At 38.3% G+C, this 16,581-nt stretch overlaps 2 protein-coding genes across 9 annotated transcripts in view; one reads left to right on the forward strand and one right to left on the reverse strand.

The window, feature by feature from the left end:
* The window catches only part of LOC111875468 (BTB/POZ domain-containing protein 6-B), a 41,614-nt gene extending 35,428 nt beyond the window's left edge, over positions 1 to 6,186 (forward strand). For all 5 annotated transcript variants that reach the window (XM_023871747.2, XM_023871745.2, XM_023871746.2 and 2 more), the window contains 2 exons: positions 3,939 to 4,304; positions 4,458 to 6,186. In XM_023871747.2, coding sequence (XP_023727515.1) covers positions 3,939 to 4,304; positions 4,458 to 4,931 — 840 coding nt within the window. In that variant the 3' untranslated portion in view covers positions 4,932 to 6,186. The remainder of the gene's footprint in view (positions 1 to 3,938; positions 4,305 to 4,457) is intronic.
* The window catches only part of LOC111875467 (transcription factor IIIB 90 kDa subunit), a 98,992-nt gene that overhangs the window by 74,772 nt on the left and 7,639 nt on the right, over positions 1 to 16,581 (reverse strand). The window lies entirely within an intron of this gene.

Raw genomic sequence — 16,581 nt, forward strand, 5'->3', positions numbered from 1 at the left:
GAAGGACACATCACAGACACAGTACACACAGAAACGACTCCCATAGTGGACGAACCATACTATACGCGAGTTTGAATTAAGACATATAGATGAATAATCTTAACAAGTTTTAGTATATACAAATTTTATTATTGTTGACGAATAATGTACTTTCTAAATAATTTTATGAAAGACACAAGATGGCAAACAGTGTAATAGCTTAGCATAAATAACGAACCTGAAGATGGCACTATGTGGCCGAAACATGTAGTAAGAAGCGACATATGAAATTGAGTGCACTACAAGATGGCCATTACATACATATCATGGATGAAAATCAGTGCAACAGGACGCTAAAGTACAACATTACAGTTACTATTGTTAAAGAACATGCTATTCTCCATTGGAGAAAATCAGTTGCCTAGTCATGAAGGAACTCAGGAATTTTTCACCAGTGATGCAGACCATAACTGGTTTACATGATATTACACCTTTTTCTGTAAAACTTTCCTTCAGATGTTCATATCCAGTAAGCATTCTTCATACCTAACCCAAAACCTCAAACTGTATGATATATTATATCAAATATAAGTCACTATGGCCTTGTCCAGTTCTTCATATTTTGATTTTCTATCTTTTTGTGACCATAAATAATTTCACATACATGGACAAAGCATGAAGTAAAGCCAAGTTCTTGTGAAACCCCAGCTAAAGGTCAAAATACTATAATAGTGTGTCAGTTGATTAGGCCTATTGCACACCTCAGGGTAATGACATCTGAGTACAAACCATAAATGACAGGGTATTCTGCACTGTGAAATCAAATTTAACATTCTTCAAAGGAAGAATGTATAAAGAATAAGAATAAATAAAGAATGTATAAGAATAAAAGGAATGTATCTTTCACTAAAGGTTTTTAACAGATTTTCTGAAGTCAATAAAATCATCAAGTGGGACTTCATTCAAGTTTCCCAAAATTGTGCTGCCTTGCTGCCTTTCATCCCAAAAATTTCTTATTCTTTTGCTATAGCATATATTTTATGACCTCTGCACCTATATCATCAACTTCAAAAAAGTTGAAATAATCATTTTTGCTTTTATATAAGCCTTAGTGAAAACACTGAAGCTGGGATAGTGTGGTCAGTATAGCGACTGACTACAGGATGGACAGACGAGGGGTTGCAGTTTGAGTCCCAATAAGGGCAAAATTTTTCTCTCCTCCTTCGTCATCCATACCAGCTCTTGGACCCACCCAGTCTGCTATCCAATGGGCAGTGGGGGGCTCTTGTTTTCTTACATTTCATTGCATGTAGGACTGATTTTGCAAAGAAGGGATTTACAGTTTTATATAATTAACTTCATGAAGCAGAGCCCCTCTTCAGGTGAAAGTCACTGGGCTGCTCAAGAAATTTCCCAGCTTTCATCAAAACTAAAGATAACATGTTGAAAAGAATCTACCACGTGATTCTATCTTAAGTTAGGTGATCCAGTCCATATCTTTCACACCCTTTTTTTAATATTCATTTTAATAGCATCCTCCCAACTATGCCTAGCTCTACAGTATCTTCTCTTCAGATATACCAAACAATATTAATACACCAAAAGAAAATTTTCCTACTCCTTTCCTCCCCCAATCTGCCAAATCATATATTTTATGTGGAGGTGATAGATACCCATGCAAGATATATTAGCAGTGGTTAGTTACTGCATTAACGATGCTATCAAGAAACAGTTGCCAGATTACTTGAAACCCAGATGTTTCTGTTTATGTCATATTTGTCATATTAGTTCTAGAAAAAGTTAACAGAACCTCAGTTCATTCACATATTTGGTATTATGAACATTGATCTGATTGAACAAGAGCACCTAAGTGGACATTTTAACCATGCATATTTTCATTTTTATGCATGCTTATTGCCATCTCTTCCAACAGAACCAGTCTACTACTTTTAATATGTAATTACAACCATGGCCATTATTTATATTGTGCTCTGAGAATTTGACAATGTAAATACAATTATGTGTTAATTTTAAAATAATATATTTTAAATTGTATCACGCTTATTCATTCTTAGTTTTTAATGTGTGACGGGATAAGTAATGGATTTCTTATATATGTGCACCAACTTCATTCCTAAATCAAAACTATATGTAGTGAAGGTTAACGCTTTCTCATTTCATATTGACAGGTAATGACTATTTTATGCAAGTTTCTGTATTTTTAGCTACATCCCTTTGAAGTGGACATATAACATGATCATGTCATCTGTGTTTATGTGCCCCTTCCAATTTTTTAACCATATGACAGAAGATAGGTGTCAGGATAGCTCAGTCAGTGTAGCAGTAGGCTGCAGGCTGGATGGCCATGGTGCAGTTCCCAGCATGGACAAGATTTTTCTCTTAATATGATCCAGACCAGCACTGGGGCTCACTCAACCTCCTCTCCAATGGGCAATGGGGCTCCTTCTCCAGGGATAAAGCAGGGGAGTGAAATTGACCACTCCACTCTCCCATATATCTTCATGGCATGGTGCTTAATTAATTAAACAATGGGACAACTTTGCCTTTTTATGTCAGAAGATATACAATTTGTTATGAATGTTATGGGGTTGCAGACCACCTCAAACTCATCATTTTAATGTTGTAATAACAACATAGCGGACATACACGCTTGTGAGGTGAAGGTAGCACTTAGCATCACTTGTTATGGGATTGTGAAATGATGCATGGCTGTAGCTCATCAAAAAATATGTTGAGTTTTGTTAAAGTATTTGTGTTTAGAATGTAAAACAGTAAGATGGAAACTGTAAAAAAGTAAAGCTATCCCTGTACCAGGCCATGAAGGCCCATAGGGTTGTGAGACGTTGAGGGTCCCACATTATCTAGACAATCGGCTCAAAGATGGGCAGTAAGATTGTCAGCCTTACGCGCTGGCCGCGCTTTACTCCCCAGGAAAATTATTTAATTAATTCCTGGTACTCATTTCTGTTAGAGGCTGAGTGAACCCAAGGGCCATAGTGCCATTCTGTCCTCTCACAAACAATTTACAAACACTTCTAACAATTTATCATTACGACTCTTCTCTTCATTTCATGGCTGAATACACTTTACATAAAAAAAGACACATTTCATGAAATCTCTCAAAATGGCTGCCTATAAAAATGTACAAAATGAAATAACTTTGTTTTTACTTCTGTAAAGCTGGCTGGTCATATTTTGATTTTTGGTAGGAGCAGTGGGATTTTTTCTTCACCACCACATCCAAATGTCTGTGAGGCCCATCCAGCCTCCAATCCATTGGAGAATGGAAAAATCTTTCTCCATGAGTGAAGTTCATTTGAGCATAAGGCTAACCATTCACCTCCATATAGTGCCAGAGCTTTGTGCATGAACCTATACATCAACATGGCACAGTGCTTGGGCACAGGGACAGCTGTCCAAAACATTTTTCATGTTAATGTTTTTATACAAAAGTTTACTTAGGCCTTCATGTAAAGTGGCAGTCATCATTGGCCAAGTGAGTGGATTATACCCTTTATATGCTTCTGACTGAAAGAGAATTTCCAGTACAAAATTTAAACTAAACATATTGACTGGACAGGTAAGATACCATGTGATTTCCCTATATGGGGTTCTTATGCTATTCATCTCACTGCATTTAGAATGCCTGCAGTATGTTCATGTGCCTTACTTTTAAATTAGGAAATGTTATTTTAAGTTAATAGTTGGTAGTTCTAGACTATGGGGTATGTCGCATTGATGACAACTGCTTAAAAGCAGTCTTTTTGATCATAAGACATGTGAAGTGTCAACATTTTTTCAAAGCAGCACTTCCTGTATTGTAGAGACAGTAACTGTGCACGCTTTACAGAAATTTATATTGGTACGATTTGGTGTGTCTGATATCTCTGATGATAATATTTCTGTTCTCTTCTAACATCAGTTTCTGTATTTGAAAGGCTGAAATGGCTTTGCGGTCAGAGGGCTTTGTGGACATTGACATTCATACATTGGAATCCGTTCTGGCCCGCGAGACCCTCAACTGTAAGGAGATGCATTTGTTTGAGGCAGCGCTGAATTGGGCAGCTGCTGAATGTGCACGGCGGGACTTGGAAGCCACGCCACAGAACAAGCGCACTGTTCTGGGTAGTGCTTTGTACCTGGTGCGCATACCCACAATGAGTTTAGAGGAGTTTGCTAATGGAGCTGCACAACTGGGGATTCTTACACTGCAAGAAACAATTGACATTTTCCTCCACTTCACAGCACACAACAAGCCTCAGCTCAGTTACCCCACCAAGTCACGTGCAGGCCTTAAACCTCAGGTACATAACCTTTATTTTACCACTTACAATTTTATTCTCATGATCTGCAGAAAGTTAACAACAGACTGTATATGCCCCAAACACTTGTATGAATAATTAGTTCTTTGTGTAAGTGATCTTATTTATACATTATACCATTTTCACGTTTAACAGGTTTGCCACCGTTTCCAGTCATGTGCATATCGAAGCAATCAGTGGCGTTATCGGGGACGTTGTGATAGCATTCAATTCAGCGTTGACAAACGGATCTTCGTGGTGGGATTTGGACTGTATGGATCATCTGGAGGAGCTGCTGATTACAATGTTAAAATTGAGCTTAAGCGTCTGGGTCGGGTCATGGCAGAAAACAACACAAAGTTCTTTTCAGATGGGTCAAGCAATACTTTCCATGTTTACTTTGAGCATCCTATTCAGATAGAACCTGAGTCCTTCTATACTGCATCAGCAATCCTAGATGGCAGTGAGCTAAGCTACTTTGGTCAGGAAGGAATGAGCGAAGTGACTGTCGGATGTGTAACCTTCCAGTTTCAATGTTCATCTGAAAGCACGAATGGGACAGGAGTCCAAGGTGGACAGATACCTGAATTGATATTCTATGGCCCTTCTCCAGCTTCAGACGAACACTAGTATGGATTAAACTTCCACATATTTTGAGATGTATTTTTTTTTCAAGTTGTATAGTTCTGTTCCTTCCAAAACAGGAACTAATTTTTTTCAGTGGTGAAGCCCCCCCCCCCAACAGATTATAGGCCTTCAAATTTTCATAACAGTTCTCCAAGCCATGAGTTATCTTCATTACCTTCTACCTGAAGTGATAACACTGCTGCAGTATATCACAGAAGCATTATCCCATCAGTGTTTGAAAAATCTTCATTGATTTAGAATGATTTAGAATCGCCCATTCTCAAGCACAGTATCTGTTTCAATTAGTTCATCTGTGAAATGGTCACATGAGGAAGAGAGAGTGTTTTAATTTCAGGTAGTGAAAGTGTGACAGTTGGCAAGGGAAATGCTTTGAATCCATCACATTGTCTTAGTATGCCACGAATGAAAATGTCCCGATCCCTCACGATTATGTTTGCAAATTCTCTATGTGCAGCTTATACAGGAACTGTCTTTCTACATTCCATATGTTAGATATTAGATATTATGTTTTTAGAAAGAATATTGTTTTGTTATGACAACCTTACATTGAGGACTGTTAAGTATAGAACTTCATATGGCAGCGTTCATCACAAATCTCTATATATACACAGTGTGTCCAGGTTCTATTAGGACTGTGTTCATTAAAAATATAAGACGTGAATTATATTCAAAATAGTCTCCTTCTGAATCAATACATAGCTGAAATTGATCGAAAAGTTCTTGAAAACAGTCACTGTATTCCTTTCGTGGAATTGCATTTAAAACTGCAGTAAATTCCCTTTGGATGTCCTGGATGGTGTTGTGACAGTCTCTTTTCATCACCAACGTAACTTTTGGGAACAACCAGAAATCTGCTGGAGCCAAATCTGGCGAATACGGAGGATGACCAAGGACTGTGATCCCTTTTCTGGTCAAAAAATCGCGCACAATCTTCGATTTGTGGGGTGAGGCATTGTCGTGGAGAAGTGACCAGGAACGTTGCTCTCGATATTCAGGTCGAATTCGAAGAATTCTTGCCCACAGTGATTGAGGACTTTGAGATACTAATCAGAATTCACTGTCTGACCTGGCAGAAATTCCTTGTGAATGATTCCTTTGGAATCGAAGAAAACAGTTAGCAGTATCTTTACTCGACTCTTTTGAATGCGCACTTTCTTCGGACTCAACCACGCTGCACTCTGCCACTTTGTGAGAGGCTCATATTGAAAACACCATGTCTCATCACCAGTAACAATCGATTTTGTATCACTTTGGGCTGACTGTAACGTGTCTTTGCACTGTTCCACTCTGGCATGTTTTTCATTGCCTGACAGTGCGTGCAGTATAAACCGCACACAGACCTTCCGTTTGCCCAAATCCTCAGTCAAAATTTGATGCACAGTACTTTTCTGTATTCCCAAAAGTTCCTCGATGAGTCTTGCAGAAACACATTTGTCTGATGCAAGGATTTCAGTCACTTTTTTCACATTTTTTTCAATGCAACTTGTTCTTAGCTTTGATGCATGTGGAGCGTCTTTAGTGTTCTCCTTGCCATCATGAAATACAGCACACCATTGAGAAATGTTCGAGCGACTCAAACAATCACTACCCTACACACTTTTCATCGTTTTGTATGCTTCTCCGGCTGTTTTGTCTAACTTCAAACAAAATTTGATGTTGGCTCTCTGTTCAACTGCCATTTTCCGATGAGCGTCAGAAGAGTACTGATACATTCAAGGTCAGAACACATGAGGCAGCAATGCTTGCACTTTGATTATAGACAGCCACAGTGGAAACTTCAAGAATCTTAATGCCACAACTCGCCAACAGATGTTGCAGGGCAAAATTTAAAAAATGAGTCCTAACGGATCCTGGACACACCGTGTATATACATGCCTTTGTAAGTTTATAAGTATGTTCATGCTACCTTTTCTAATATAGAAAAAAGCACATTTTCATTTAAACATTCATAGATGAGGTAATATAGTACTGGATGAGCATTCTGTTTCTAAGTATAATAGTTTTATAACTCTGTAAATTTGTCATTATAGTGTGTGCCATACCTACACACAATCAGTATGCAATGTTGAAGTGTCTACAGAGGCACCTTCTGTAATAGGTCTGACTTATGTTATATAGAAATATCATTTAGCATTTTGGCTTGCATTGAAACTACTCTAAGAATTAATAATTAAAACAGTGAGCCATAAGAAGTATCAGTTTTAAAATGTATACACGTTTTTCTATAGAAAGAATAGTATCATGTAAAGAATGGGTATGCAGATCACCATCATGTAAAGGTCTTTTTGTACAGCAATATCAAGTGCATATTTCTGTTGAAATATAATAGTATTAGAGTCCTTACAAGGTATTGATCTTCATGATGAAATGACAAGTATATAAACTTCATTTAAATCTTGAAAAACTAAAATCTGTTCATCAGAATGCTGAATATTTGTCCCAGTATCAATGTCTGAATCAGGAAAAGACAACATACATCACATATGTTAGTTGTAATTTTGCAATACAAAATCACGAGAGTATAGTTATCAGAATTGTGGAGACTAATCCCTTAACAAATTGTAAACATATACAGGTAGCAGCATTTCTGTCCTTTTGGTTTGGAGCTTCGTAAAGAGAAAACAAATTTACAAGTCCACACACAGTCCATGAATATCACCGTAATATAGTCACGTGCATCACATTATTTTCCCAAGGTATTTAAGCAAGATTCAGAATTGTTACAAAATTCAAAAAGTGAAAAATGGATGGTCTAATTCCCAGGAATGGACAAATCTTGTAGAATCTTTTAAGGAAGGCTATGGCCCAAAAAGGGATGTTTTGCCATTGACAACGATGATTAAATGAGATTTGTAACAAATATGCACATTTACATATTTTTAGAGATTCTACATCATAAGCTCAAAATAATATGTTACGATTCAGACATTTTTGCCTCAAGTTTGCTAGGAAGAAGGGTATTAACGAACATTGAGAAATGCTCAGAAAGACACCAATTTAAAATTAAAATGTTTAAGATCTGTTTTAACATCTTTCATGTTTTTACTGTCTACTCAATTGAAGTTATCAGGGTAAAAGCATAGCAACTTTCCCCCTTACAAACCTACAGTCCAACAGGATATATCTAGTGCACATATTTAATATAAGATGTAAAGTACTGTAATTCTCTCTATTCAATTATATGTAGTGAAAATGGGGAGGTGAAATAAAATGACTCCCATCAGTCCTCTGAAAATGGGGAGGTGGAATAATATGACTCCCATCAGCCCTTCTATAACAGGTATAGCATCTTTAAAAGCCCAACTTCCTTTACATATTTCATTATTACTGAAGAAATAAGCAACTACACAGTGAAATAAATTGCCTGCAATTTCAGAAAAGGAATATGGTCCCTGCTTTCACAGTCCAATTATCATGTGTGATAACTTTTATCAAGTGTACTTCACAAGTTAGCTACAAATAGGAAGAACTGGATTTGAGATAGTTTTATAAAATCGTATCTGCCATCATTATAGCACCCTTTTAGAGTCCTACAAGATTCAAATAAGCAGTGATTTACAAATATAAATCACTCCGTAAGATTTGAGGCTTTCACGGCGGTGACTATGAAGAAAGCAATCTTCTGGGATTTGGCACCGTGTATATGTGGTGTTAACCGACGTTTCGGAGGAACGTATCGCCTCCATCTTCAGGGTAGAAGAAATAAGAAATCTGCAAAGCGAAGAGACCGTGAGAACCGGTGAGCAGACTGCTTTTACCGGTTCTCACGGTCTCTTCGCTTTGCAGATTTCTTATATTTTTCCTTCTACCCTGAAGATGGAGGCGATACGTTCCTCCGAAACGTCGGTTAACACCACATATACACGGTGCCAAATCCCAGAAGATTGCTTTCTTCATAGTCACCGCCGTGAAAGCCTCAAATCTTACGGAGTGATTTATATTTGTAAATCACTGCTTATTTGAATCTTGTAGGACTCTAAAAGGGTGCTATAATGATGGCAGATACGATTTTATAAAACTATCTCAAATCCAGTTCTTCCTATTTGTAGCTAACTTGTGAAGTACACTTGATAAAAGTTATCACACATGATAATTGGACTGTGAAAGCAGGGACCATATTCCTTTTCTGAAATTGCAGGCAATTTATTTCACTGTGTAGTTGCTAATTTCTTCAGTAATAATGAAATATGTAAAGGAAGTTGGGCTTTTAAAGATGCTATACCTGTTATAGAAGGGCTGATGNGAAAAAAAAAAACAAAAAAACAAAAAAACAACAACAACAGTGATTTCTTTGTCACCTGTTTCTTACTTTCAGCAATATGGTTCATCATGACAAGTACATTACACTATTAAATTCTAAAATGGAGCCATCATGATGCTGTCCTCTGACACTGTTTTAATAAGTTAATTACACTTCAGTTTCATGTTATATTTCATCTACTGGAAATTTTAAATTACATGTAAAGGACAAAAATTCATACATTAATATTGTAACGTGGATGGCGCAACAAGAAGTAGGGGTCACGTGAACCCTGCATTTCCACGAGTGATGTCACGTATCCCCACTCCTCCTATCATTACACAACGCTCGGTAAACACCTGTCCCCACTAGGTTGTGATGTCATGCAACAGGCGAGTCTGTGACTATTGCTAGACAATGTGTAGGTAGAAACACCTGACAACAATACCCGATATCTGTTGCCGAGCAGCAGTGTGTTCTCTATGTTGTATGTGCCGAGCCTAAATAAGGAGCAGCAAACACTATTTAGGAGGATTGAGTATTGAGTTACTAGCATCCAGTATCCAGTATTCGGAGTCTAGCAGTTATGAGTTGTTGTTGTATTGAGTGCATGGAAGTGACTACAGCAGGAGAAGTAATTACGATACTGCAGATGGCAGTAGTTGTGCAAGTGTAAGAGCGAATGTGGAATAAATTTCCTAGATCCAAGATGGTGTAAAGTTATCTGTCGAGTTACATACCCAACACATGACAGTATGTTCATTTTCAAAGCCCAAGAACAGAAAAATTGGGGGCACACAGTACCATAGTTGGTTGAAACACTATGCTACAAGCTGGAAGGTCACAGGTATGAGTCCTGATGAGGTTATTGAATTTTTCAATTGATCTAATCCTTCCAGCCACACTATGGCCCTGGGGTTGACTCATCCTCTAACAGAAATGAGTACCTGGAATCTTCCTGGGGTAAAGGGTGACCTACGCGTAAGGCTGACAGCCTCATTGCCATCTGCAAGCTGACTGTCTAGAAAATGTGGGAGCCTCGACATCTCACAACCCTATGGGCCTCCACGGTCTGTTACAGGGATAGCTTTACTTTTTTTTTTTAAGAACAGAAAAATTACAAAATACTCATCAAATAGCTAGTAGCCAGGCTGAGAATCAAACTTTGAACCTTGACAATAAACTGCTACACTCAGTGTTCAGTCTCAAAATTATATATGTTTTCTTCTTGTTTCCCACTTACATCTTCTGAATTCTTTAAGTCTTTAACTTCCAAACTGTCTCAAACACAGTAATGTAAAGAACCTTAAAAGTTGAGTCCATGACCATTGTGTCAATTACAATTATATTATAATATGAAAGAATTTTTTAAGTTTTAATGAAAAATAAAAGTACAATCTTACCTACAATGTTTCAGCATTGCTTTGACATTTTCAGGGGTATAGTAATTACAAAGCTGTTAGAAGACACAGTTATCCTTATATGTGATTATAACATTTTTCAGTTTTTTTTATTGCTAGTGGGGTGGGACTAAGTCCCTTGTACTGCGGCCACTTCTGGCCTATTGTACCAGCCCCAGATGATAGGTGAGGGTGACTGTGGAGCAACTGGTGAAATGAAGATTGGCAGGGGAAACCGAAGTACTCAGAGAAAACCTGCCCCACCGCCACTTTGTCCACCATAAATCCCACTTGACCAGACATGGGATCGAACCCGGGCCGCATGAGAAGCCAGTGACTAACTGCTTGAGCTATGGTGCGGCCCTATTTTTCTGTTAGTGGTAATATAATGGTCAGCAGAGAGGACTAAAAACTTTATGTTGGTGCTGAACCACTGGGAATGGGGGCTTCCAGGCTTAAAATTCCCAAAGTCTTAACTTTAGTAAGGGTGAAAATTTCAATCTATAACATTCTGCACAGTTCTCACTAGGGATCAAATTCAGAACTCTCCAGTGCTTTGTCCCAAGACCACCAGGTCACCATAAATATAATAATACGTGGGACAATCCAAAAGTTTCCGAAATTTGAATTTTGTGTGTGAATGGTTATGAGTACATCGAAATACCGCTAGGTGTCTCCTCACACATCCTTCTTGAATCAGTGTGGCAAGTGGCATCGAGTTGAGTGGTTGGGTTTATTGTTGGTGAACGTATTTCCATTGTGTTTCCCTGAGTTTGCGGTTCTGCGATGGCTGACCTGAGACAGCAGTGTGTCTGTATAAAGTTTTGTTTCAAACTTGGGAAAACCGCTGCAGAAACGCACCAAATATTGAAGCAAGCTTTTGGTGAAAACAGTTTAGGGCAGACACAAACTTACAACTGATATAAGCATTTTAAAAATGGCTGAACATTGACTGATGATGACGATCATTCGGGACGGCCGTCAATGGGCAAAACACCAGAAAATGTCGCAAAAACTAGGGATCTGATTCTGCAAGATCATAGACTGACCATCCAAGACCTCTGTAACACCTTGGGACTAAGTTATGGTACATGTCAACGAATTTTGTCAGAGGAACTGAACACGAGGAGGATTACGGCGAAGTTTGTGCCACGACTGCTGCAAAATGAACAGAAGCAGCATCGCTTGGAAGTCTGCAGAGAACTTCAGCAACAGCTTCAAGAGGATCCAAACTTTCTCTTGAAAGTTGTCACTGGTGACGAAATATGGCTATGACCCTGAAAGCAAGCAGCAATCGTNACTCGCCAGACTTAGCTCCATGCGACTTCTTTCCCTTCACCAAGATGAAAATCAAGTTGAAGGGGCGAAGATTTGATACAGTTGAGCAAATTCAAGCGGAAACGCAGACAGTACTAAACACCCTAACAAAGAAAGACTTCCAGGATGCATTTGAAAAGTGGCAGAAATGCTGGGATCGGTGTATGCGCTCCCAATGGGACTACTTTGAAGGTGATTGTGCAGAATAAGATCTAGGTAAGATGTAATAGTTTCTATTAATATATTTCGGGAACTTTTGGATTGCACCACGTACTTTAGCATTCATTCACAGAACAATATGACAATCATCATCACAATTTCATATATATAAAATTGAAAATGTTTTAAATAGCTTTGTAATCACTGTGCCCTTGAAGATGGCAGAGAAAAACAAAACATGTCAGTAGATTACACTCAGATTATCATCAAAAATATTATATAGATACATATGGTAATGTAATGAATTAATGATAATGTAAAGTAACATTCTTGGTTTTTTATTGAATTTTTTTAATTTGAGGGTAAAATCTGGGGTTATAGTCAGCCTGAACATACTCAAGAGAAGATTAATTACATAAAAACATATATCCACACACTCCCACAGACGTATTCTTGCACTGCCCACAAAAATGAGTTAGAAACGTTAACAGTTGGCTGAAATCATTGCCAGTCTAGGAGTATCCACTCTTTTCATATACATTCATTATCTTTCTGTAGTTATACAGATAATGCTATGACTTTACATGGCAGACACCAAAGATTCTGTAATATCAAAAGATTATTGCAATACTCATACTGTAAGAATCTGAAGAAGGAATGTAAAAGTCATTCAACATCACAAAAATAGTTATTTCCTCTCCAATTTACAACTCATTGCCAGAACATAACCATGAACAAAATTACGTGATTGATGTAGTAATTTTCTGAAGAGAAATTAAAAATCCTACATGTGACTGATGACATCCCTATAGTATTGGAAGGAAGTAACTGCATCTTCAGCAGAGGCTGAGTTGGTGAGAAAATTCTTAGAGAGTTGTCATAAAAGAATGTAATATTTTTGTGAAGAGTATCTTATATGAAGCTGCTGTGTCAAAAACAGTTTCAAGAAATCTCAGAAAGAAAAAACATACTGATGAGAAGGTCTCAGGACTAACTTGTACACTTTGATATGTTTATCAGAGATTTGCATCAGAACTTCACAGTAAGAATATCCACGAAACTCAGAATAGCTGGCTGCAAGACTGAATATAAATCAGTGACTTTTTACTGTTTCTGCAATATGCTGATTAGAATAAATTAAAGCTTTCTGTTACATTCCAAACCAGTCTTTAAAAGTACATATTTTCCAGATTTAAATGAGCCCCAACAACATTCTGTAAACCATAACAGGGGAGGACAAAGTCATGAAGAGGCTAGAAATATATATAGTTGATCTTTCTGAAGCATGAAGTTCATTTAAATAAGGTTTAGGAATGAATTTCATACCTCCCACAAAAACACACTGCATGTCCCTTACAAAGGTAAACTGGTTAGAGGTGGAAGTGATTACTGTTTACTCTGAGAATTATACAGAACTCACAAATGCACTCTGTGAATAAAGCATTGAGTTTTAAAATGTTAAAGCAGGTGGTACATGCAATTAGCTGTGCTTTAAGGGATTCTGTAGTTGTGGTCAGCTGTTAAATCTGTTCTGCCAGAGGGCTCTTGTCTCCTATGGTAACAGAATATTTCCTTTCCTCTTCAGTGTACTCTTTAGGTGTAATACATATGACAGCTATTCGGAAAGTAACCTCCATTTCTTTAAGCAACTCTTGTAGATGCAGGGGACAACTCGTGCATGTGAGATAGCATCACATGACTCATTGCCTTGTAAACCATCAAATTGGTCATATAGTGTTTGTTCTTGTCTCTGCAGAGTGAGTTGGTGATGTGTCCTGCAATTGATTATCCCACCAGTTGCATAATTCACACTGTTATCCATTTTCTTCATGCTAAAACATGATTGCTGCAGAAATCCATTGTGAATTATACGCAGTTTACAGCCAAAATGTAATGAGTGAAGGAATGTATGACTACACAACAGGAAGCAAACGATAAGAATAGAAATGTAAGACAAGAGAATGTTCAAAGATGGGCAAACAAATGTACATGATGAAAGCGAAGTGGTCAGCCTTCCATAGGTAGTGAGTGATGATGATGTTCAAAGTGTTGACCAAAAAATTTGTGAAAGACAGTGCATCACAATTTCATAATTTTCTGTGAATTACCAAAAAGTTCACACACACTTCTGTAAAAGATTATCACAGTTAGGCTAGTCTATCACAGGTTTTGTGCAAGATGGGCTCCAAAAATGCTCACAGGTGTGCATAAATGCAGAGAATGGCTTTGGCATTGACATTTTTAGAACAATACCACAAAGATGGTGACAAATTTCTCAATCATAATTTATGAGTAACAGGTGATGAAACTTGGGTTTCATTTGTGAATGCTGAAACCAAAAAGCAGTCAAGGCAATGGATGCACACACATTCAGCAAACAAGCCAAAAAGTTTAACAAATGCTGTCTACCGGAAAGCTGTTGGGACAGGAAAGGAATGCTGATGGTGGAGTTCATGCAACAAGGGACCACAATGTCAGAAGTGTATTACAAAACGCTAAAAATACCGCATAGGGCCATTCAGAACAAAAGGTGTGGAGTGCTGACATCCAATGGAATGCTCCTTCATGACAATGCAGATCCCCAAACAGCTGCTTGCACTCCACTCCTGGAGCATTTCATCCAGGAGTTGTTTGACCACCCTCCATACAGCCCTGATTTTGCTCCGAGCGACTACCACCTGTTTACCTACTTGGAGGAAGTGGCTGGGATCACAACGCTTCAACAATAATGAGGCGTTGATGGAAGGTGTCAAAACATGGCTGAGCTTACAGGTGGCAGACTTCTTTGACATAGGTATGCAAAAAATTATTCCCTGACATAACAGATGCCTCAGTTCCAGCAGTGACTGCATTAAGAAGCAGCTTAAGTATGTACATATTTTTTGTATAAAATAATTCTTTTCTTGTCACTTGTTTTGTTAACAGCTCACCAGAGGTTACTTTCCTAATGCCCTCATACTTGTACAATAGGTAGTCAAATGTCTTAACTCTCTGCAGTCTCATCTGTAGAACTAAGGGATCACCATATGAGTGATTCAAATAATTTGTGATTAAGATCACAACTTGTTATGGGCTCTGGTGCCAAAAAACCATTTTCAAGCATTCTTTCTAGGAACTGGACATTTCTAACTCTAGTTATCTCCAAGTCTCCTTGCTAATATGTTCTCATTTCAAAGCTCCTGACAGCAAATCCAGCACTGACCTTTCGATTTACAATCCTTATCTCACCTAGATTTTAATATTCCAAACCAAAAGTTTGTATGTCAGTCTCACTAACTATGGGCAAGAACATATTTCTCGAATGCCAGGCTTCTATTACAAGTCCAGATAAGCTAGAGCCACAAAACTACTTACAGCATGTTTAGAAATGTCTATCAAAATATTTAGCCCTTTCTCTTTTAATACCACTGTAGATACGTTCATTTCCTAGCACACACATGCTGTCCATCAATTATAGTGTGACGTGTTGCGCTATGGAAGACACCCCCTCCCTCCCCCAGCAGTGACGTGGCAGCTCTGGCCATGGTAACGTAGCAGGTGAGTCAACGCTCNCCCCCCCCCGGGTTACGTGGCACCGCTTCCTACTGTGACGAGGCATGCAACGCCACTGTTGTCACGGGCAACAGGCAACAGCAAACAGAATAAAAAGCCGGCTGAGCAGTAAGCGAGAGTGTGTGAACAGGAGCAACACAGTTGGAATCTAGCAGCAGTCGCGGAAAGAAGAACCAGGCTCGTGTGATAACCAAGGATAGTTTGTGATAACTGAAAGTAATTGGGAGTGAGCTGTTAAGTTGCACTTGTATAGCTTCCGTACTGTGAAAACGTGTAGACTACTGAGGATAGAGTGAATTAATTATTGCGAATAGGGTTATAAAGTGTGAAATTCCGCAACAGTGTTATAATCAACTGTAGTTACGACTTGTAGGTTGTTAAATAAACCAATTAACAATCTGAACGGCGTCTTCAGCAACTAAACACGTTACAATATCACTTCAATCATCTACATCCACTGCAGTATCAGGTACTGCTTTCATATACAGACACACCCAGTTAATTGCTTCAACACTCGTGCATTAATAGGTGCAGGTGGCTAACCTTCAACAGAATTAACTTCACAACACTTTCCTCAACTTAAAAAATAATAAGTGTCCAAGAACTCTGTAGAAAAGGAAGGCTAGTAAGTTTCCAGAAGCCAGATAGATGATTAACTTCCCTCTGAACAGTCAAGAGATAATTCAGCGATTTAACAAATTTCCTCCTTTATAGACCCAAAAGATTCATCACCATTATCACAAACATCCAACAGTGGGCCGTTTCACCAAGCAGAATGGTGCAGCGGTAATACTCCTAGATTTTTATTTTGGGGATGCTCAGTTATCTTAGCTGGGTCACTGGATATCCTGAGGTTTTCTTTATGGTTTTCCTCAGTTCTTGCAGGCAGATGCTGCAGTAATATCTTAGTTAGGCCATGAACACTCCAAATCATTTCCACTTCTTTATTCACCAGTAATCATTG

The sequence above is a fragment of the Cryptotermes secundus genome, unplaced genomic scaffold, assembly GCF_002891405.2.
Source record: "Cryptotermes secundus unplaced genomic scaffold, Csec_1.0 scaffold304, whole genome shotgun sequence".
In the NCBI taxonomy this organism is placed as follows: domain Eukaryota; kingdom Metazoa; phylum Arthropoda; class Insecta; order Blattodea; family Kalotermitidae; genus Cryptotermes; species Cryptotermes secundus.